At 44.9% G+C, this 22157-nt stretch overlaps 1 protein-coding gene across 2 annotated transcripts in view; it reads right to left on the minus strand.

Annotated features, from left to right (window-relative positions):
* Window positions 1-22157, minus strand: part of Fndc7 (fibronectin type III domain containing 7) — a 32491-nt gene that overhangs the window by 6087 nt on the left and 4247 nt on the right. Inside the window, exons 3-10 of one of the 2 annotated variants that reach the window (XM_004636948.2) lie at window positions 18283-18537; window positions 16880-17140; window positions 13029-13286; window positions 10300-10554; window positions 8346-8603; window positions 7355-7609; window positions 5674-5928; window positions 3161-3421 (exon numbers count right to left, since the gene is read on the minus strand). In XM_004636948.2, coding sequence (XP_004637005.2) covers window positions 3161-3421; window positions 5674-5928; window positions 7355-7609; window positions 8346-8603; window positions 10300-10554; window positions 13029-13286; window positions 16880-17140; window positions 18283-18537 — 2058 coding nt within the window. The remainder of the gene's footprint in view (window positions 1-3160; window positions 3422-5673; window positions 5929-7354; window positions 7610-8345; window positions 8604-10299; window positions 10555-13028; window positions 13287-16879; window positions 17141-18282; window positions 18538-22157) is intronic. The other variant, XM_012515964.1, reaches the window with a different exon arrangement.

Here is a 22157-nt window from a genome sequence, read left to right on the forward strand (position 1 = left end):
ACAGAGAGACAGACAGAGAGACAGACACAGACAGAGACAGACAGAGACAGAGAGACAGAGAGAGACAGACAGAGAGACAGACAGAGAGACAGACAGACAGAGACAGACAGAGACAGAGAGAGACAGAGAGAAAGAAACACGTTGTTATGTTGTTTGTACATGATCAAGTACATCTGAAGGGTTCACATTCTGCTTTCAACTAGCAAGCCCTGGTTTTCATTAAAAAAAAAAAAAAAACTGACATTTTCATTGAAAACTATTTTTGCACAATCAAAAACTGCATAAGGGATCATCCCAAAGTTCAGGACAACCCCTTTGCTTTTAAATAAAAATTTTTTAAAACAAATTAGCTTCAGAAACCTAAAATTTACTTCAAGACATTTTCTTCAAAACGAAAAAAAGAAAGCCACCCCCATAAATGAAGCCACACACACACACACACACACACACACACACACTGGCACTGGCAGTCCATATTTCTATCCTGCTGACCAATGACTTCTGTTTCAAGGAGACTTTGTGTCCATTTAAAATGAACCAAAAGGGCTGGCCAAATGGCTCAGCGGATTAAAGCATCTGCAAGCAGGCACAGGGGCCAGGGGTTCCAATCCCCAGGCCTGCCATGCTGGCCCCACCCCTAGGGCGTGCTGAGACAGCAATCGAGACTGGGCATGATGGCACGCGCCTGTAATCCCAGCTCTTGGGAGGCTGTAAACAGGCAATCACTACGAGTCCAATTTAGTAGTGAGACCCTGAACCCCCTGTAGACCCTTCTCTAAAATACAGAAATAAAATGAGCCAAAAACATTTAAGTTACAAAATACCAAAAAGATAAATTTGTAAGTAAAATTTACTAAACCCACAAAACTAGAATATAAAAACAAAATATTTGCATCACTCACTTAGCTGTGTGATTGTTGACACATAAACTCATTTATTTAGTTTTTACATGTAAAAACTACGTTTTTTATTTAGATGCTAACTACTGACAGAGAATCACTTACTAGGGAGATGGCATGCGTCCAATTCACAATAATATGTTGTGGGAAAGGTAAGGGTGCCAAGAGGCTATAAAGGGGGGCAGAGGGGCTAAGTTAGTCAGAGACTCAGAGAGGGTTCCACAAATGAGGGGGCATCGGGCAGGTGGAGCGCTTGTGCCAGGCAGAGAAAGAGCAACGCATCTCCTCAGAAATGCCACGCAACGTGGTTTGCATGTGTGGCTGGTGCAGGTGTGTGTGAATGGCTCCGAGCCATGAGACCAGAGGAGGGGACCGTTTTTATTGTCCAGTACAATAGCCACTTCCACACATAGCTGAGCCCAGGAAATGGGGCTAGTCTGAACTCAGATGCACGATAAGTATAAAATACACAACAGTTTTCAAAGACTTATTATGAAAACTGCAAAGTATCTTAATTTGTGTACTATTAGTTATCACAACATTTTAAGTATATTGGTTTAACTAGAATATATTGTTAAGTTAATCTGCTGTCTCTTTTTAATTTTTTAATTTACCTGCTAGAAAAATTTAAATTTGCATTCATGGCTCATGCTAAATTTGTATTGGATGGTGCAGGTGTAAAGAGAAGATAGAGGGGGAGACACCTTAAACACTATGCTCAGAGGTTTGGATTTTATCCTGTGAAGCAACAGAAAACTTTTGAAGATATTGAAGCATAAAAGTCAAACAACAGGGCCAGACACACTTGTGTAGTCCATGAGGAGTACAGGAGGAGGAGGAGGAGGAGATAGGAGGGTCACTGGAGCCCAGGAGCTTGAAGCCCATCTGTGCAACATTCTAAGCCCCTGACTTAGAAAAAAGTTTTATTTATTTTTTTTAATTATTTATTTATTACATTTTTATTTAGTGTGTGTATGTGTGTGTGTGTGTGTGTGTGGCCAGCTCAGCCCACCAGGGGGCGGGGCTGGCTGGCATGCGGTGCTGGGGGATCAAACCGCGGTCCCTGTGCTTTGCCAAGCTTGTTCCAAGTAGGTGCTTTAGACCACTGAGCCATCTCTCCAGCCCCAGAAAAAAGTTTTGGAACTCCAATCAACCAAGCAAGAGAAAAGGGGTTGCAAGTAGAGATTTGAGAGCCTCTGGTTCCCAAGGTTCCTCATTTATAAGCTAGAGATAATAAAATCTTTTGAACCTACTTCTTTGGGTTATTTTGAACAGTCAATGAGATATAGAATATGAAAACACTTGATAAATAGTGACACATTATGCAAATGTAATAAATTATTAGTAATAGCTGTAGGCTTCTCTTCCTAAGAGCTCATCCTCGCCCCCAAGAGCATCTTCCTGTCTCTTCCCATCGGGCTATGCTTTGGGACAGCTTGTCTTGTGGACAAGATAATGAGAAAACAAGGAATCAGAGCATGACATCCAAGGACAATGCCAACACCCTTTTAGAAGGAGCTGGCCCCGCTCCATCACCAAAAGTCATCTTGAACCTCTCATCACCTAAATATAGTTAGCAATTTTGCATTCTGGTCATCAGTAAAAGTTTGCCACTCACTCATTCCTCCTGTGTTTGCCTGCAAACTTCGAGGGCTTTGATCTTTCCTTTCTTTTTAGAAATAAATGACACTGTGGCTGTGTAGCCGAGGGCACTGGAATGGAACACAGAGTGGAGCTGCTGGTGTTTTCTGCCAGCTCTAATGAGATGGCATTGCTGTCAGCCATATTTTGTGAAAACAGCCCTTCTGCCCACTTGTACTTCCAAACCCAGTTGATGATTTATATATTCAGTTTTTCTGATCCTCTAAATTTTCCTTAGTCATAATTCCCAATCTGCACAAATGAAGTATAAGTCTCTTAATTTTTAATTTTTCGTGGTGTCTCTAAGACCATGTTAAAAATCTGTCTCCAATACCTCCAATCATTTATAATTTGGTTTAGCATTATATGGTAAATAGCAGCAACCATTTGTTCTTTTTCCCAAGGGGAAGAAAAGGAAAGAGAAGAGTATTTCCAAATTAAATAGTAATAAGGCATCACGGTTACTAGGAAACTTGGCGTCCCCTGCAGCATGTAGAAATTTCACACATAGTAAATAAGTATGGCCACTCTGCATCTTAATTCATAGATCTGAGTTGAAAAAAAAAAAAAAGATCCCAGTTGAAGATTAGTTTTAAGTTAAAGGTCATAACTTGTTTTACCTGAGTATATTTTTTTTGGACAGAAGGTGAGCTTCAGTCCTGTTTGGGCAACTGGCGAGACCATCACGGTATAAACGTCCCCACAAGGTATCTCAGTGACATCACAGAAGCTGAGACCGGCCCTTGGGGCACATGTGAAGATGCCTTTGGAGCCGTAGAGGTCGGTGCTGTAATTGGCGGATCCTCGGGAGACCTGCCAGTGGATCCGGATGCCATTAGGGCCCAACCTGTATAATTTCACCCCCAAAGGGCAGCAGGCACCTGGAGGACAAAGGCAAGCAGAATCACTTATTCCACCGGCTCACAACACGGCCTTGGTGATCATGGAGAAGCACAAATAAGCTATTCTACTAATGTGAGCAATTCCTGGTCAGAGTAAAGCAAGATTTAAAGATGTTCGAGTTCTTTCCAGGCCGAGCCACAGAATCAGAAATGCACGTGTGAGGGTGGGGTGGGGTGGGACGTTTTAGTATAGAACAGTGATTCAAGAGCTCCACACGTGGCAGAGATACTGTACTGTATGTGACTCAAACTCTGAGTCAGATGCGTGGGATCCTGACAGGAGCCCTCATGATGCCCCAGTTTCTCTTAATCTCCGTGGAATTAAGTTTAAATATAATTCATTGAACTCAGCTGTAATTGAACAACAACAATGTTCCTGAGCTGAGCAGCATGATGCCTTTGGAGCAGCGGCTACCACGACAGGCTAGGGACCACACTGGTTGTCCCACACTTCCACTGAAATTTCCACTCCTGCCCTTAACTCCGTGTGTCAACCTGGTAGAGATGAGGCTTCAAGTGAAATTGTTGTTTTTGTTGTTTGGTTTTGTGTTTTGCGGTACTGAGGACCAAACTCAGGACCTTGCACATGCCACACTGGCACTTACGCTGCTGAGCTGCCTCCCAGTTGGCCCACACTTCATCCCTGCTAGCCAATCAGGTGCTTTTCTAAAACCTTGAGCAGCAGGCTGGCAAGAAAGCTCAGGGGACTAAGAGTCTGCCTAGGCAAGCACAGGGACCGAGGTTTGATCTGCTGAGCTGGCCACCAAGCTGGCCACTGAGACTGTGCGTGGTGGTGCGCGCCTGTAATCCCAGCGCTGGGGAGGCTGAAAACAGGAGGATCACTTTGATTTCAAGCTGCATAGTGAGACCCTGTACCAAATACATTAAAAAATAAAAATAAAAATAAAAAATGAGCAGGCATTGTGTGTCAAACATTCAGTGACATGTTAAGTGTCAAGCAAGGCACTAAATGGTGGAGTCCTCAATAACTAAAATAAAGATGCTATTGTATAATTTAAAAAAAAACTTATTCTCTTAAATTTTTAAAATTATTATTTGATGTATTTTTTAAAAATTACGTGTCTGGATAAGCAGTAGGGTGGTGCACACCTGCAATCCCAGCACTCTGGAGGCTGAGGCAGGAGGATCGCCGCAAGTTTAAGGAGACTCAGCCTCAAAAAAAAAAAAAAAATCAATGAGCCATCTATTCAGAACCAGATATCAAGGTGAGAATGTAGGTAACAAACTTAATGGAATGGACCAAAAGAAAATATAAACCAGCTTGGGCCAGGGAGATGGCTCAGTGGAATAAGTGCTTCCCTGGCAAGCACAAGGGCCTGAGTTCAATCCCTGGTTCTGCCAAAACAACAATAACAACAAACTTTGATTTCTTTGAACAAAAAAATATAAACCAGCTTACATATGTGTAGCACATGGTGAATACTCTTATAGCTTATTTTGATTCCAAAAACAACTTCAAAAGATAAACTAGAAAGCTATTATTATCCCTGTTTTTCTTACCAGTGAGGAGAAGGAATCTTGGAAAAATAGGGCAGCCCAGTTTATAAGAAGCCATTTCTAACTTAGACGCTCAGCGGAAAACTTTTTCTGTAACATCCAGCACGCCAAAATTATAATTTCAGTTCTCCCATCCTTTGCCCGAGGCAGAAATAACAAACCGATCATTGTGCTCTTCCTCTTTATGCCTGACAGGTACCGTCAAGAGCTTCGCAAACAGTGCTCCAAGCAGCCAGTGAATAGATTAGTCACCCGAGAGGAACATTGTTTGCTAGACCTCAGCGACAGATGCCTTTGTTCTCTCAGCCTGTTGAAATAAGAAACCCTAGAAGGATCTGCAGCGGCTTGGGAAAGAGAAAGGTGGTGGCGTGATAAGAAAACAACAGAAACCAAGGGATCCGTGCTCTCTGAACACTGCCAGGCTGAGCGCTGCAGGTCTCTGTGTTGCGTAAAGATACACCGTCCCTTCAGAGCAAGAATACTTGAACCTTGTTGCCAGGGAGGCAGTTTACCAACTACCAGCAGAAGCTTCTGAACAGTTCAGGTTCAAAGTCAAGAGGAAATTGTAAACGTTTTAGAAACTATTAGACACTGATAACACAAGCTGCATGGAGTTGCAGCTTCTTTTTGAATGAGAAGGATAAGTCGCGCCTGGACTTCGAATACTTGAGTCATCTCTGGCTCTGCAGTGCTAGAGCTAAGAATTCACTTACTAGAGAAATCACTTCGGTAGGCACAGTCTGAAGTCAGCCCCGAGGCACTAACTGCTTTCAGTGCCACCGTGTAGTTGATGCCACATGTGATACATCCCAGGAGGCAGTGACTCTGATGGGTGTGACACTTGGACTGTCCAGTGTGTGACTCCAGAAGTGTCACATAGGTTTGGGCCATTGTGTCAAAAGTCCAGCTCACATTGATTACCGACTGGGTGACCTGAGTTATTGTCAGACCAGCTGGACAGCATGGCACTTGAATGAGAAAAAGAGAAAAAGCAGGGTTTTATTTTACTGAAGATTATTTGCAAAGAACAACCAAGAATGATATTTTGCCTATATTTTATCCAGTATCCTAAATTTCTCAAACTATCCACTGTTAATAGAAATTGTCTTTGTTCCTGCCTTGGACACCTCTTGCGACACCAGATACACACAGCGAGTCCTTCTCCAAGAGCGCAGCGCACCAACAGGTTGTGAGTGATGTGAGGGTTTTGTTTCCTTTCAGAATAGGAAAGAAATCCTTTGTTAAGCCCCAGCTCGAACAATTTGAGTTGGTAAATTTTAAAGCAATGGTTGTGTAATCTCTTCTCCCAAAAATATTTTATAGCATTTGCAATAAAATGTGTTTTGCCCAGGTGGAGCATTGCATGGTGTGTCGCCGCTATGGGAGCGCCACTTCTCAGCTCCCTGAGCACCACAGTCATCTCGATTCGCTAGGAACGCTTTATACAGAATGCAGGGCACTTAGAGCCTTCATGCATATTTAGCATCTTCTCTATTCTGATTTTTTTAAAGGCATTTTAATTTTGAGAGCCCAAAATGTCATCTGTTGTTATATATGAAAGAAAGTAATGTCCAAAGCACATTGCTGACTCTCATCCACGCGTGAGGCTGGGAAGCAGCCTCGCTGATCTCGCACTGCTCGCTAGACCCGACGCTGAATGTTTGGCAGCACTAGCTCACTCGATACAACCACGCTCCGAGACCCCCACTTCCTCTCATGGATCAGGAAGCTGAAACCCAGAGAGCATTTTTTTTTTTTTTTTTAATGTTTTTGGTACAGGGTCTACAGGGTCTCGCTACACAGATCGGACTCGTAGTGATCCTCCCGTTCTCAGCCTCCCAAGCGCTGGGATTACAGGCGCGCGAGCCACGGCCCAGTCTCAGTCGCCGTCTCAGCGAGCCCCGGGGGCAGGGCCGGCGGGGCACGGGGTGCGAGGGATCGAACCCCTGTGCCTGCACTCTGCCTAAGCAGGCGCTGTAGTCCGCTGAGCTAGCAGGCCGGCCCCCAGGAAACATTTTTTTTTTTTTTTTAAACAGGAAAATATAAACGGGCAGAGTCAAAGAGATAAATAATGAATCCTCTCATTTAGTTTACTTGTGAGCTGATTTGGTCGGTGCTATCCCGGGAGAACATACGCTGTGACAAATAACGCTTTCACACAAGCCAAGTGTTACTCCTCTGACGCCGACATAGGACAGTAACAGTCTTTTGGTGATATTTTTATAGAACTTCTAAACGTTGAAAGTTCTACTTTCTAAGACTGGGGCTTTTTGAAAGCCTCCTGTGCTTGCTGTGTTTCTGCTGCACTGAGGGTAGACTAAATGAAGTTCACGCCCTAGCACGCTTCCTAGGAGCCCGGTGAAGCCGGTGCTCGGGCTGACAGCTGCTACCTACCTGTTTCCAGGGGCACACTGTAGCTGGGCTGGCTCCGTCCCACCTCCGTTTCGGCCACCGCGGTGACCGAGAACACAGAGCCGCAGGGCAGGCCCCCCATGCTGCAGGCCTCTCCCTTGCTGCTGCACCGGTAGCGCCCCTTCTCCCCCTGGGCAGTCACCGTGTAAGTGGCATCTTCATTAGTGGCTCGCCAGCGCACACTGATTGTGGAAGACGCATCCTCTGAGATACTTTTTATCTCAGGACTGCAAGGAGCTAAGAGATTTTAAGTTACTACTTGAAACAGCTTTGAATCCAAAAAAAATATCATCTGTACCATTTTGATGTAAAACTCATTCCCCCCAGATAAGATCACCGTAGTTCTTGACCATACCAGGCTTGTAAGCCAAATCCCTAGAGCCTCTGGGTACAACACTGTTGACACTGACACAGGGGATTTAGCTTCCAGCATTGTTGAACTAACTGAAAAATGCTTAACAGAATTTTGCACTCAAAGGCAAAAAAAACTGAGGCAAGAATTACTTGTACAGGGGGCTGGAGAGATGGCTCAGTGGTCTAAAGCACCTACTTGGAACAAGCTTGGCAAAGCACAGGGACCACGGTTCGATTCCCCAGCACCACATGCCAGCCAGCCCCGCCCCCTGGTGGGCTGAGCTGGCCACACACACACACACACAAAAAGAATTACTTGTACACCTTCGCGCTGTGTGTACCCAAAACCTCCAAAGTAAAAGAACCAAACAGCTTAGGGACTCCCTAGCAAAACTTTTCCCTTCCCCACGGTCCCCTTTATGTTTTCTTTCTTTCCATCTTTTTCTTCCACCTTGTCCTCCGCCTCTCCTCGGTACAAGGGGTGCTCTGTTGGTCCCCACTGGGTAGTTAATGGAATTGAACCTTTTTCTAAGTCTTGCTGTGCGCTGGGCTTGAGGCACATAAGGGTGGGGAGGACATTCAGACCCCGGTGCGCGTGAGCCTAGTTGTGTCATGGTACCTGTAGTGATAAAGCGGGAAGCGCATGACCTATTGCTGCCCCGGACTTCGCTGAATGAATACACTGTGACATTGTACTTGGTGTCGCACTCCAGAGCTGAGAGCGTGCAGGCAGGAGCAGTGTCATTGCACTCTACCACGTTGTACCCAGCCACAGCCTTGGTTTCATACAGCTCGGCGCCACGGACTGGAGACCATATGACCTCCATTCTGTCACTAGACACTGACACAGGGTTAATGTCCCTGGGACAACAGGGAGCTGAAAGCAGAAACAGAGGGAACCCAAGTCAGTAGAAGAGCAGTGCCACCCAAAGGGGTCACTGGGTCCTGACCTTCCCATGGCTGCAGTCTCTGCCCCTGTCTGCCCCAATGACTATGAAGCGCCTCCTCCAGTCCGCTCCATTCCACATAGGCTGTGGTTCTCGCTGCACGGAGGGCAAGCCCTCAGCACGGTACTCAAGCACGCAACCCCCTCCCTTGCGTGTGCTCCTGCTTCTTTCTCTTATGCCTTGAAAACTCCGCTAGGAGTCTTTCTCTGCTTCTGCCTGACACAGTCAACCTTGTCTAACTTTTCATCCTATCTGTCTTTCTAGACATTAAACCAGATAAATCTAGGATACATGAGAGAACATGGTTGTATTAGTAGATTTCAGAACTCCAGTGATAAATGTCTATCTCAGCTTGGAGTTCCTTTGAGCTGTCCCTGCTCCACCTACATTCTTTAACTCTGGTTAAGGCCATTCCTTCTAGAAGGTTCTCCACTATTCTTGAGAACTTGTTGATAGCCTCCTACTCCAAATTTCATAAGACCAAATTATTTGGATCCTTCAGCCTGGTAAAATTCTTTGTAATCCAGCTAGCATTTTACATAACTATTTCTTTGTAAATATAATTAATTTTAAGGCAATATTTGCTCTTCAAAACTCAAGTATCTCTCATAAGCTGATCACACCATGATAAACAAAAATGACAAAGAGGCAAAGAAAACATAATCCCTGCCAGTACAAAATCCAAACCTAAGTAGATGATGACAGTTATGATAAAAATGATGCTAATAAAAATAGGCGAAGCCAGGGGTGGTGGTGCCCACTGAAATTCCAGCACTCTGGAGGCTAAACCAAGAGAATCACTGCAAGTTCAAGGCCAGCCTGGACTACATAGTGAGACTCTACCTCAAAATAATATAAAATAAAATAAAATAATTGTTTTATCATATACAAATTTACCTTTTCACATTCATGTTATTATTTTTGTCCCATTTTGTGGTGGAGGGTACAAAGTAGGACAGAGGACATCTTCATTCCCATTGTCTGAGTGAGTTATTGGTCAAGTTGAGAGTTTAACCCACCTGCCCTAATTCAAAGCCCTGACATTACTGTGCATCTTGGCCACTGCATCTGTCTCTCTAGTCCCAGAAAGCCAGTGAACCCCTGAAACAAAGGGTTTGCATCCCTTTCAGGATCTACCACAGCCCTGAACACTCAGTAGACCTTTTTAAAAGGTCCAGTTTTTCAGATCAGGGCTGAACAACTACATTCCTTCCTCTCTTTTCACTTCTTAATCCTTCATTCTTCTTAGCCCATGTCCACAAAGCCAATTTTTCTTAGTTTTAAAAGCACATGAGGGGCTGGTGAGATGGCTCAGTGGTCTAAAGCACCTACTTAGAACAAGCTTAGCAAAGCACAGGGACAGTGGTTCAATCCCCCAGCACCACATGCCAGCCAGCCCCGCCCCCTGGTGGGCTGAGCTGGCCACACACACACACACACACACACACACAAAATAAATAAATGTTAAAAAAAAAAAAAGCACATGAGACAAAAAAATGTATTTTGTCTTCTTGGCCCTAGAATGACTTCCAGGAGGTGAGTCAAGAAGTAGCGGAAATGATCAGTTCTCCGCTGCTGACTTTAGTGACCTTGAAACCCCCTTTCCATGCACCAGATGTGACTTACCTGTGGTGTAATTGAATACGTCACCCAAAGGACTGTGTCCTGCCTTGTTATAGGCGAAAACACTGATGAAATAAGTGAAACCACACTCAGACAAGAAGTTGCACTGGGTGAGGGATGTGTTGCAGTGTACTTCCAAGCCATCGTCGCTCTTTACAAAAGCCACGTAGTAATCGCCCAGATCAACAGTGGACCAAGCCACAGACAGATGGCCAGGGGGGTTTTCTTGGATTGTCACTCTTCCAGGTGCACAAGCAACTAGGAAATGATGAATAATAAGCAGCTGTAAGACTACTGCAACAGATTTCTTTGCATCTTTGCAATTATCCAAGATTTCAAGGCAATCCAAATCAGCAACTCCGAGTTGTGTAACAGATTAGATTTGGTGTACAACATGCAAAGTTATGCACCAGAACCATTAGAAAATTCTCTTCATAGAAGCAAGTGCGCGCCGTAGGACCTGACCACTACAACAAACTCCAGTGACTTATCCACATTTTTCTCACTGGATGCAGTATTGTTTAAAATGGGCTATCAGAGATTCTTAGTCATTGTAAGACACAGAGATTTTGTTCTGAGAGTATTATTGAAACACTTGACCTCATTTAGAAATGCAGTCAATTTGGGGTGAGTGAGACAGTGAATGACCCAGAAGTTATCTGTTTTGGAGATAAAAATGTAGCTACTCACTGTACTTTCTATTAACACTTCATTAGCCTTTCCAACAATTCCTCTCAACTAAAGTGCCCCACCACTGAACTATACCCCCAACCTGCCATATCCTTTGACATTTTAGTCACTTGTAATGGAAATCTTCCTAAAATATATTACATATTTCTAGAGCTTAGGAAACCACAGTACTTTCTAAACATAGTTTTGCTATTGATAAATCAAGGTTGTTCTCACAATAAAGGCTGGCTGTGTGGTGTGCAACTCCCTCCGGTGTACCTCCTGGACAGATGGTCAATGGGACTTAGCCCTGACCGCATACTGGAACCAACTGGAAAGCTTTTCATAAACTAGTCATGTCCAGACTCTATTCCCAGAAGTTCCAGTTCAGGTTAGGCGGGACCTGGTGTTAGCGCCGTGGCTTGTGCCTAGATGTCTTCACAAAGCCTCGTGCGGTCATACACGGGGCTTTCTTGGAAGTGGCTGAATCTAGAGCGTGGAACTGATTCATGGTGCAGTGCGAGGACGGAGGGTGGCTGATGACTAAATCAGTCCACTGACTGGTTTTGCACTGCCCTAATCCCAGTAGACTGGACACAACATAAGGGACAGGGAGAGGTTTGTCTTGCCTGTTGCTTGCTTTGGCACACACATCCTCTGCCACACTGCCCTGCCCTGGAGCCAGCTGATTATGGACCAAAACCTCTACAGGTTGGGGGCTGAATAAGCCTTGCCCCTTTTAATGCTGGGTGTTGAGTATTTTGTCTCAGCAATGAGAAAAGTAAGACACCTGGGTATCAAGATGTTATAAAAGCTTCTAGATCCTTTAAAGTGCATCCAAGAATTAAGAACTCCAGGTAGTTCTCTCCTACATTAAATAACTAATTTAAACCCTCTGTGCTTTTGAAAGTGTTTCGTACTTCTTCTTTGGTCCTTAGCTATCCTACCTTTGCAGCCAATTCAAATGTACCAACCACATTACAGTCTAGCTGTCAAAAGAGAAGCCAAGTTGCCACAATTTATTAGAACACTAAGAAGCTGTGGATCTAGGGCATTAGATTTGTATGTGTTTCTCTGTGTGCACAAGCTTAGTAGTTTCCTCCCTGCTCAGATCCTTTTAACTTAGAATGACATAATTCTGACTGTTGGATGAAGTGGATGTTATTACATTTCCTTTAGCTTAGAGGATGAAAATCAGGTGAAGAATCCATTTATTATTGAAATGTCCTTGAGGTAATTATTTAACTTCTCTGAACTTCAATTTTCTTATCGGAAAAGGGGCATAATAGAGGCCACTTTATTAAGTTGCCATAGAATTAAATATGTATTAATGTCTTTGACAAAGTAGGACTTCACAAAACATTAGTTTCAATTCCCAAAATACATAAATAATTTTAAATAGAGGGGTAGGGGCCGGGGAGATGGCTCAGTAAAGTAAGCGCTTGCCTGGCAAGTGCAAGGGCCTGAGTTCAATCCCCAATTCCACTAATAAATAAATAAATAAATATAGAGGTAAATATCCACGTTTGTGTGTGTTTATATCTTGAGTAAGAGTGGAAGTAAGAAGGGCTGGGGACATAGCTCAGCAGAATAAGCACCTGCCTAGCAAGTACAAGGTCCTGCGTTTGGTCCTTGCTGCTAACAAAACAAAACTTAAAAAAAAAAAAGTAGAAGTGAGAAAATATCTGAATACATTCAGAACTAAAAATATCCCATCTTTATCTTAAAAAATGAAACATGAGATGAAGCAGAGGCTGCTATCTGTTGACTCCAGCTGGATTTTAGCATTGTCTTAATTTTATAAAGAAAAAGAAATGAAAGCTGTAGAATAGGAGCCAGACATTCTAATTTTCCGATACAGCGTATGTGCTCTTTACTGCACAGTGTCTGCTTTCCCTACAAATATTCAAACCCATAAGAACGTCCAACTCAACGCCTTCATTTGAACCGACTTCAGTTTTTCACTGTTTGCAGCGTGGCCGACCATTAAGGGCAGTTTCGCTTCGCCGTGGCTGTCCCTCGGCCTTGCCCGCCCCGCGGAGGCATCATGCTTGTCTACGTACCAGTCTTTAGGCTCACTGCTGAAGAGGACTTGCTAAACCCTGCGTCGTTACTTGCTAAAACGGAAATCAGGTATTCAGTCCCGCACAGCAGGGAAGAGATGCTGCAGGAGCTGACGGCTGAGCTGCAGCTGAGCTCGGAAGAGCTGCTGGACGCCGTCACCGTGTAGTTGAAAGCGCCTTCCGTCGGAGTCCACGAAACAGATGCCCTCAGAGCGCCACTGTCAAAAGAGACTCGAATGTCGGCAGGGGCATGAGGACCTATGTTTTTGAGGGGAAAAAAAAAAAAAAAAATGAAGATTTTGTAGCGAGCTGAAGAACCCAAGTAAGATTTAGCTTAACAATCTGAGCTCAGCAAGTAAATACTGCACTAGGGTAACCAGATAAATGGGAGCGCTCAGAGAGGAAGACTGGGACGCAGGGTCTCCAGGAGCTCCTAACACACCTCCCATTAACGACGTAAGCTTACAATAAACTGTGTGACCCTCAATTTGTTACTTTCTCTATATGGGTATAGCAGAATCAGTGTAAGGTACATACCTTGTATGCATGGGTGAATGAATTTAGAATTTAGCACATGGTTGAAGAAGAGAACAAGGCTATCATTAGGAAGGGGGCTCTGAACGTAGCCCATTGGTAACGTGTGTGCCTAAGTGTCGCAGGACTCAGCAGAGTCCTTAGCACCACAAAAACGAACAAGTAAATAAATGGATAAGTAAGCCAAAGGGGCCATATGTTATTATATTATGAGTCAAGCATTTTCTGTATTATTTATTAATGAAGCTAAACTTATCCCTTCTTTATTTTTAACTGCTGCAAAGACTTTACTGTAATAGCTTTTAAGTCCTAATTGCTTCTGGAGGAACAAAGTTGCTCTGTACTCTAAATCAAAGGCAGGGGAAGAGCTGGGCGTGGTGACACACACCTGTAATCTCAGCACCCTTGGGAGGCTGGGGCAGGAGAATCACAAATTCAAGTGCAGCCTGGGCAACCTAGCAACATAGCATAACCCTATATCAAAATAATAAAAGATCTAGAGAGGTTGCTCACTGCAAAGGTCCTGGGTTCAGCCTCTAGCATTTTTTTTTTTAAGGAAGGAAAAAAGAGAGACACAGACAGAGATAAAGAAAGAAGGAAAGGGGCTGGGGAGATGGCTCACTGGAATAAGTGCTTCCCTGGCAAGCACAAGGGCCTGAGTTCAATCCCCGGTTCTGCCAAAAAAAAAAAAAAAAAAAAGAAAGAAAGAAGGAAAGAAAGACCTCAAGATATCAAGTGCAAAGATTACCTGTCAAGGCAGTGTTTGTGCCCTTGTAACACTTCCTTCTCATCCTATAAAGCATGCCTGCCTTTCCTCAGTGTCATCCCATTCAACAGTGTGCTTGGTGGCAGACCTGTGTAATTCCACGCAAAACTCCACTCAGCACTTGGGAGGCTGAGGCAGGAAAACTGAAACTCTGAGGCCTTCCTGGACTGCATAGCAAGATTTATGCCTGGATTAAACAGCGAAACCCTGCCCCAGAGCACAGAACAAACGCAGGAAGCCTGAGGAGATGCGCTCCGAGCTGACGGGAGATTGGCCTCAGGGCTCCTTCAGAACCTGCGCTCTAGTGAAGAGCAAGCAGCAGCCGCAGGAAGCTGCCTGGGCAGCCTGTGAGCAGAGACAGCATCCTCTGGGTACGTCCAGGGCACAGAGGAGGGCCTGCTTGGGGGCAGAAGGGCTCAACTAATTCTCTGCAAGGCAAGCACCAGGTGAATTTCTTTTCTGGGCCTGCCTGGCCAGCACCTTCCCTTTACTGTGCGGTCAGCTTGTTCAGAGGCAGGTCTGCTTTGGGATCATGCTGAGCCCCTGGCTGGCAAGGGTAGTCCACACTGTTTTAGAACAACTTACTTTTCCCACAGGGTCTGGGAGCACTAGGAAAAATCAGTAGAATAGGGGAAGACTGTCACAAATTTATATGTGCAAGTCCTAACCCTTAGGACACTCAGAGTGTGACCTTACCTAGAAATAAGATGCAACCCATTAAGATGTCTGTAAAAATGAAAAAACTTGTGCACTGACATATGAGTACAGAGGAAACGTCACATGGACATAAAGGTAGTTGTCCATAGGTCTGGGCAAAGGGCCTAAGCAGTTCCTTCCTCCACAACCCTCGGAAGTGACCGCTTCTGCCAACACCTACATTTCAGACTTTTATAGTCTCACAACTGTAAATTGTGTCAACTTCTGCTTTTTTGTTTCGTTTTGTTTTGGTTTTGGTCTTTTTGAGACAGGATCTCACTGTGAAGTTCAGGCTGGCCTTGAGCTCACTTTGTAGCCCAGGCTGGTCTCAAACTAACAACGATCCTCCTGCCTCAGCCTCCCAAGTGCTGGATTACAGGCATGTGTGGTGCTTGGTGCAGCAGCCCTGGCAGACCTGGACAGAGGCTACATCCAAACCCTAAGTTCTAAAACATAGAGAAACAAAAGAAAGGAAAGGCTTCAGTGAGCCCGGTGGCTCTCTGTCCGACCGCTACAGGTAAAGCCACCTGTATCTCGCTTGGCCTGTACAGCTCCATCAAAGCACTTGGTGCACAGCACTGCCACCGCTAATTTATGCACCCTGAAGCACAATCAGGTCTTGGAGTATAAGAAGCAAGCTTGATTTGAATTTGCACTCCCATCAGTTAAACTATGCCCAGCACAAAGTAGATCCTCAACAGTTATTTACAGGAAAATAAATGGGGGAGGGAGGCAGAGAAATGGGGGGGAGGGGGAGAGAGAGGGGGAGAGAGGGGGAGAGAGAGAGAGAGAGAGAGAGAGAGAGAGAGAGAGAGAGAGAGAGAACCTGAGGAAATGGCCCAGGGCTGGGTTTGTCACAGATACCCTCACTCATCACACTCATGGGACGAATCCCTATAGCTACTTGCTATGCCTTGTCCCTATAGACATACTATAGAAGGCAAATTCTCCTCTTCTCCCTATACTTCTGCCTTGGTAAGGAGGCTTCTATTCTTCTTTCCCAGGGAAAGCTGCTGAAGGGAACATTTCTGATTTCTTCCCACTCTTTCCTTCATCTTCCTTAAGGGTTAAGACAGCTAATTTGGTTCACCTATTTGGTGAGAATCTGTCATCTATTTAGGTCACATTGCCTGTAGCGCACAACTTTGTCAAGAGAAAAAAACCATCTCCCTGCGTCTGACTGACTTCAGGGCTCCGTTGGATGCCAAGTTACACAGCAGGAGCCCCTGTTCAGGGTGTCCCTGGGGTTGAGACGGGAAAGCACAAACTGCAGCCTGACTTCTCAGCCGAGGGCTGGAGAAGGGTGAGGAAGCCCCACACCAGCTTTAGGCCTAGGTCAAGGCCTTTGAGAGAGGACCAGAAGCTCTGATTTCCACCCAGCACAAAGCCCAGCATGGCAGGAGGGGTCCTGTGTGCCTCTGTAGCTCTGGGTCCGCTTAGCCCCAAGTGGCACAGCTCATTAAATGCCTGCGAATAAAGGAATTCTTGTTTGTCCCAATTCCTTTTGTCTTGGCTACTGGCCTGAACCTAGGAAGGGCCAAGGGTGAAGGGTAAAGCCAGCAGGACTATCTCCTTCTGTGTGATAGTGGATGCTCATGCAGCGAATGAGTCGGATGTCAGAGGGGAAAGCGTGGCTCTGTGTATATTCACACAGCATTTCTTATCCATGAAACAAGCGTTTAAACTGCTGAGAAGGAAAAGTCAGGCACTATAAATAACTTCATAATAAATTTAAAAACAGCTGCTGCCAGCTGCTCTGAGTTTATCACTGAACGTTGCCCTTGGTGGCTGCAGTGTGCCATTTCCTCGTTAATCAAAAGTGAGATTATTTGAGGCTGAGAGGAGAATTCCTTACTTGTTCTCTGATTGCAGGTGGAGTCATCCCCAGGGATTCCGTTCGCATTCCAGGCATAGGCCTTCACGGTGTACAGAGTCCCAGCCTCCAAATTGCTGAAGGTCAAGGATGTGTTCGTTGTATTCTCTTTCCAAATTCTACCCAAGCCGTTGGCTTGCATAATGGACACGGAAAATCCAATTGCCATGTGCACAGCTGCCCACTGCACGAGGATTGAATCTGGGCTTGGAGAGCTTACTTCGAGAATTGGCGCAGCCAACACTAAAAAGACAACGAAACAGAACCAAAACAAAAGAAGGTGCTACAAAAGCCCCGTGGAGGATAATTCAAATATTTAGCAATAAGTAAATTGAGATTGAGCATCCATATTGCAAGATAGCTATTTGCTTTGTAAAAGGATTCCTGGCACAATTCCATTAAATAACTGCTATTTAAATGTGTATTAATCATAAATAATGTGGCAGAGAAATGGGGGAGATTCAAGTAATAGGTGCCACTTTGAACTGGAAATTGGTCATAAGTTAGATAAAATATCCCTGTAATAATATAAGTCAATGGGAGGAATCTGGCTTATCCTGTTTTAATCTGCATGTAACTGTTTAGAAATATGCCCAAGTTCACAGAGGCCAGGGAGATGGCTCAGTGGAATAAGCGCTTCCCTGGCAAGCGCAAAGGTCTGAGTTCAATCCCCGGTTCGGCAAAAAAAAAAAAAAATGCCCAAGTTCAACTTTGTTAAGTCAATTCAGTTAATATTGATTATAAATGTTAAATGCTTTTGTTTGTTAATGTGCACCAGGTAGTCAAAGAGCAGCAAATGTCTTTCTATGTTTTTGTTTTTGTTTTATTTTTGGTGAAACGGGATTGAACTCAGACCCTTGCGCTTGCCAGGGAAGCACTTATCCCACTGAGCCATCTCCCTGGCCCTTTCTATATATTCTTTATTTGATATGATTAAAAATCCTCCTTTTCAGAGATTTAAAAACAGATATAGATAGATATAGATATAGACATAGACAGACAAAGATATAGATATAGATTTTTTTTTTTTTTTGCGGAACCAGGGATTGAACTCAGGCCCTTAGGATTGCCAGGGAAGCGCTTATTCTACTGAGCTATCTCCCTGGCCCCTAGATATAGATTTTTTTTGCTTTTTTTTTTTTTTTTTCCTGTGGGCCAGGTTGGCCTTGAACTTGTAACCCTCCTTGGGTCTGCGTAGGGAAGCTTTGAAAGATGCACAGAGCTGGGCTTTCTTTCCTGAAGCAAAGTGTCAGGCATTTACATGCCACCTCAGATGTCTGAGTGGCCACAAAGCATAGAATTGTCTTCGTCTCTGAGCCCTGAACTGCCACACTCGTGTGACTCCACGCTTGCAGCAGTGGTCTCGGGAGGAAACACCAAGCTACCTGTCTTGGCCTGCTTTGGGGCAGAGGCCTGGCTTCTCCCGGCAGCACTGAGGGACCTGACGGTGACTTGGTACAAGGTTGCAGGCTTCAGCCCTGCCACAGTGCCTGGGGAACTGGCCGCCATGGTTTCAACAACCGTGTCGCCATCTTCGGCTGTGAGCAGGTAGCTGGTGGCCCCCGGCACTGACGCCCATTCTACAGTGATACTGTTGCTGAGTTTTGAATAGGCCTGATCAATAGTAGGTATTTCAGGAGCTGAAAGAAATTTTGAAGTGCATTAGTCAGGCTACCTGCAAATGTCACTTCTGTCATCATTTTCCTCTGCAAACTAAATCGTTCTCGTGCCATCCTTTAGGCATAAGCTTTGCCCTCATTTCCCAGATCGAAAAAAAAAAAAAAAGGAAAAAGAGAGGCATGGTTGCTCTTCAGAAGAGAGCTGGAAGCTCGAGCCTCCCAGGCAGGGGAGAAATTTCGGAGGGTTTTCCTGGTGTCTTGTGTGGTCCTCTGCGCTTTTTGTACTTTTAAATGAGAGTGGGAAGGGCTCCGGGGAAGGAACCCTGAGAGCGGGGAGAGAATAACCAAGGAGCTTTATTCTAGAGCATTCTACTCTAGTCCGGCAGGCTGCAGGTTTTCCAGGCTGCTTTGCCATTGATGTCAGCTCTCTGGCCCCACACTGGCTACACAGCGTCCAAGCGGACCCAGCGTGCTCTCCACCTCCCTTTACACACCTCCCAAATGGGATTTCATGTAATGCAGGAAGGAAGGAGAACTGAATCCTTTGTTATAATTGCCCCATGCTCCACTTTAGTATTGGAGTGGAACAATTTTTAGGTTCCTATCTGCATACATGTCATTCTCTTTTTCCTATCCAAACATCTGGTCAGGATAAGCACCAGATGCTGTGGTCTCTCCTTCCTGTGCACCGGCTATGGTTTGCTATAGGAATATGAATAGGCAGGTTGTGAGTTTATACAAAGCTCTCCTGTATTTGGGGTATGGTGTAGAACATACAGCACGATAATTAGATTTACTGCTTCCCAAAGATACCCACATGAAAATGTTGTGGATTGGTAGGAAATCCAAGCGGGAGGGGTCAGAAGAGCCATGCACCTGTCACCGCAGCACTTGGGAGGGCAAGGCAGGAGGCTGGCTCAAGAGCACTGGGTCCCAGAGCAGCCTAGGTACAGAGCAAGACCTGTCTCAAAGACAGGGCAAAACAAAGAAGCAGAGCTCTAACCCAAGAAGGAAGACAACAAGCACAGGCGAGCACTTTGCAGTATCGGCTCTTCCCCTCCCCCAGCCCAGCCCCTGCGGCCCAACACAGAGACAACCTTCTCTTTCTGTGTCCAGAGCCTGAGAGTTGGCATTGGCAACGTATCAGAAATAACCACACTGCAAACTGAACAAAGTCTCCACTGTGCAGTGGCCAGCCGTTCCTGGAGCCTCACCCAAGACTGCCTCCTGGGCCATCGAAAGGAAATCCTGAGGGTTCTGTGCTGGCGGAAGACACAGACCGAGAGCCAGTAGACGCTGATTGTGCAGGAGGACCCAAGCCCCCGTTGGTCCTTGCAGAACAGAAAGCCTAGTAGGGGTTTCCCTTTCATCCTGCCACATATACCCCTCTTCTGATCTCTCAGTCATTTTTCCAGAGTGCTCTACTTCATTTTCTCTAATTTTCTCAACTCCTGTTTCCTTTGTCACCCTTACTTATATTATCTCCTGTGACAGCCAGTCCTGCTTTACTGGAGTGGACTTACTTCCCGAGAAAATGACAAACAAACCAGCTATGTGCAGTACGCCAGAGGCCGGCCAGCGCCCTCCTGGAGGGGGCCCAAAGGCTGAGCACGTCGCAGTCTGTCCTGCCGCAGGCCTGTCGCAGCGCCCGAGGATGCCATGCAACCTTCCCACAGTAAGGACCAGACTTGGGAGAGGCACGTTGTCCAGGAAGGAGTCATTCTGGAAGCCAGGATACGCAGGATGAAACTCCAGGTCATGTGTGAAAAACGTCCTAGAATTTGGTGTTAGGAGCCCTAGGTTGGAGCCCTCACTTTGCTGTTTTGCCTTGGTGTGTGAATGTGTGCAAACATCCAACCTCTTTGAGTCTCAGTTTCACTCTTTGAGACATGTGGGATATTAATAATCTCTATATCTATGATATCTACATTTTAGAATTTGCACTGAAATAAATCTATATTTTAGGATTATTGTAAGAGTAAATGAAATAATGTATGTAAGGGCACATTGAAAGTGTGTATGTGGTACAGGATCTCAGGAAATATCCTGAGGGGATTTCGCTGACCTTATCAGACCCAAAAACTACAAACTCTTGTTACCTAGATCTTGCTTTATCTTGGTCTTAACCATCCAGCAGAAAAATATAAAAATGAAGTATAAGAAGTAAAGCCATGCTGTTATGTTGAGCTATAGGGGACTCAGGTCAACAATTTCTGACATTGCCAATAAAGCAGAAGCCCCAATACTATTATAGACTACTGAACTCTTTTAGAATATTTTGCTGAGTTAACACACCTATAATATTCAAATAACAGAACTAAATAAAAAAGGGGATACAGATGAATGTCCATTTTGTATTTGTGTATTTAAAATGGTTAGGATAGATATATAGTTACATTCTCTTAATGAATAGAGGGATTTGTTCTAATAGTGCTTGTAAATAGGATATCATGTCTGCATCTTGTACAGCAAATAACCACTAGGAAGAGAGTATGCAATGTGTTAATTATTGAAACTGTCCTACCAATTTGGCTTGAAATTGTCTCATTGCTATTTGTTTATCAATAAAATTATGGGAAAAAAAAGAAAGTGTATATGTAAGACAGTCACAGTGGTACACGTCTGGTTTTTCCAGCTACCTTTGAGGCTGATGCAGAAGGACCACAAGTTCAAGTGCAGCCTTGACAACTTAGCAAGACTCTGTCTCAAAATGTAAGGAAAAAATTTTGATGTTCTAGGATGTAGCTCAGTGGTAGAGTGCTCCTGAGTTTGATTGATTGAGTGTGTGTGTGTGTGTGTGTGTGTGTGTGTGTGTACCATGACAAGTTTGTATGGATTTGGAAGGGCCAGATCCAATAGTACTTCCATGGAGCACACCAATGAAAGTGAGGTTTAGGGGATTCTGGGGCAAGCACAGGTGGGGGGAGAGAGAGAGAGATAGACACCCGTTTTATAGTCAGCTTTGGTAAGCTTTGACCAGCATCAGCCAGGAAAATAGATTAACACCTCTGAAATCTATTTCTCTGTAAAATGTAACATGTGAAAATCCATGTCACTGGCTCCCCGGGAAAGGGAAGTAAGAGAATTTGAGTTGTGTCAGCAGCTGGGCCACCAAAGGTAAGGACAAAGTGGTGTGGGACAACCCACTATGGTCTGAATGAGTCTGAGGGCTTGGTTGTGGGGTGACAAGAAAAGAGGTGGAACTAGCCTCTGGGGACATTTGTTTGGCCAGACGGGCAGGCTGGTAGGTGAACTGGGTCACATGACAGTTCCCAACAGATCCTCAGAGAAGAGACTGAGAAAGGCAGGACAAAGGAAATGAGATGCGTGGCAGAAAATGCCTCCCTCCCAGCCAGGCATTTGGTTTCTTAGCTGCCCAGATAATAGTTCCTATTCCGGGTCTGCTTGCTTCTGTCTCCTAGAAATGGCTGGTCACTGAGATGCACACTGTATAAACCCTTCCCCAGGTGACAAGCCACTCTGCCTCTGTACTTCCTGCTTGCTTATCCCATATAAGCCCTAGATCACCACAGATCAGGGCCTGATATGCTGGGAAGATCAGGATCAGTGCCCGCTGATACAAGTAAATCTGCCTCCAAATCCTGGGTGTCATTTTGGGGTTTCCGCTTGCTGCTGCAGCA

The sequence above is a fragment of the Octodon degus genome, unplaced genomic scaffold (assembly GCF_000260255.1).
Source record: "Octodon degus isolate 3935 unplaced genomic scaffold, OctDeg1.0 scaffold00084, whole genome shotgun sequence".
In the NCBI taxonomy this organism is placed as follows: domain Eukaryota; kingdom Metazoa; phylum Chordata; class Mammalia; order Rodentia; family Octodontidae; genus Octodon; species Octodon degus.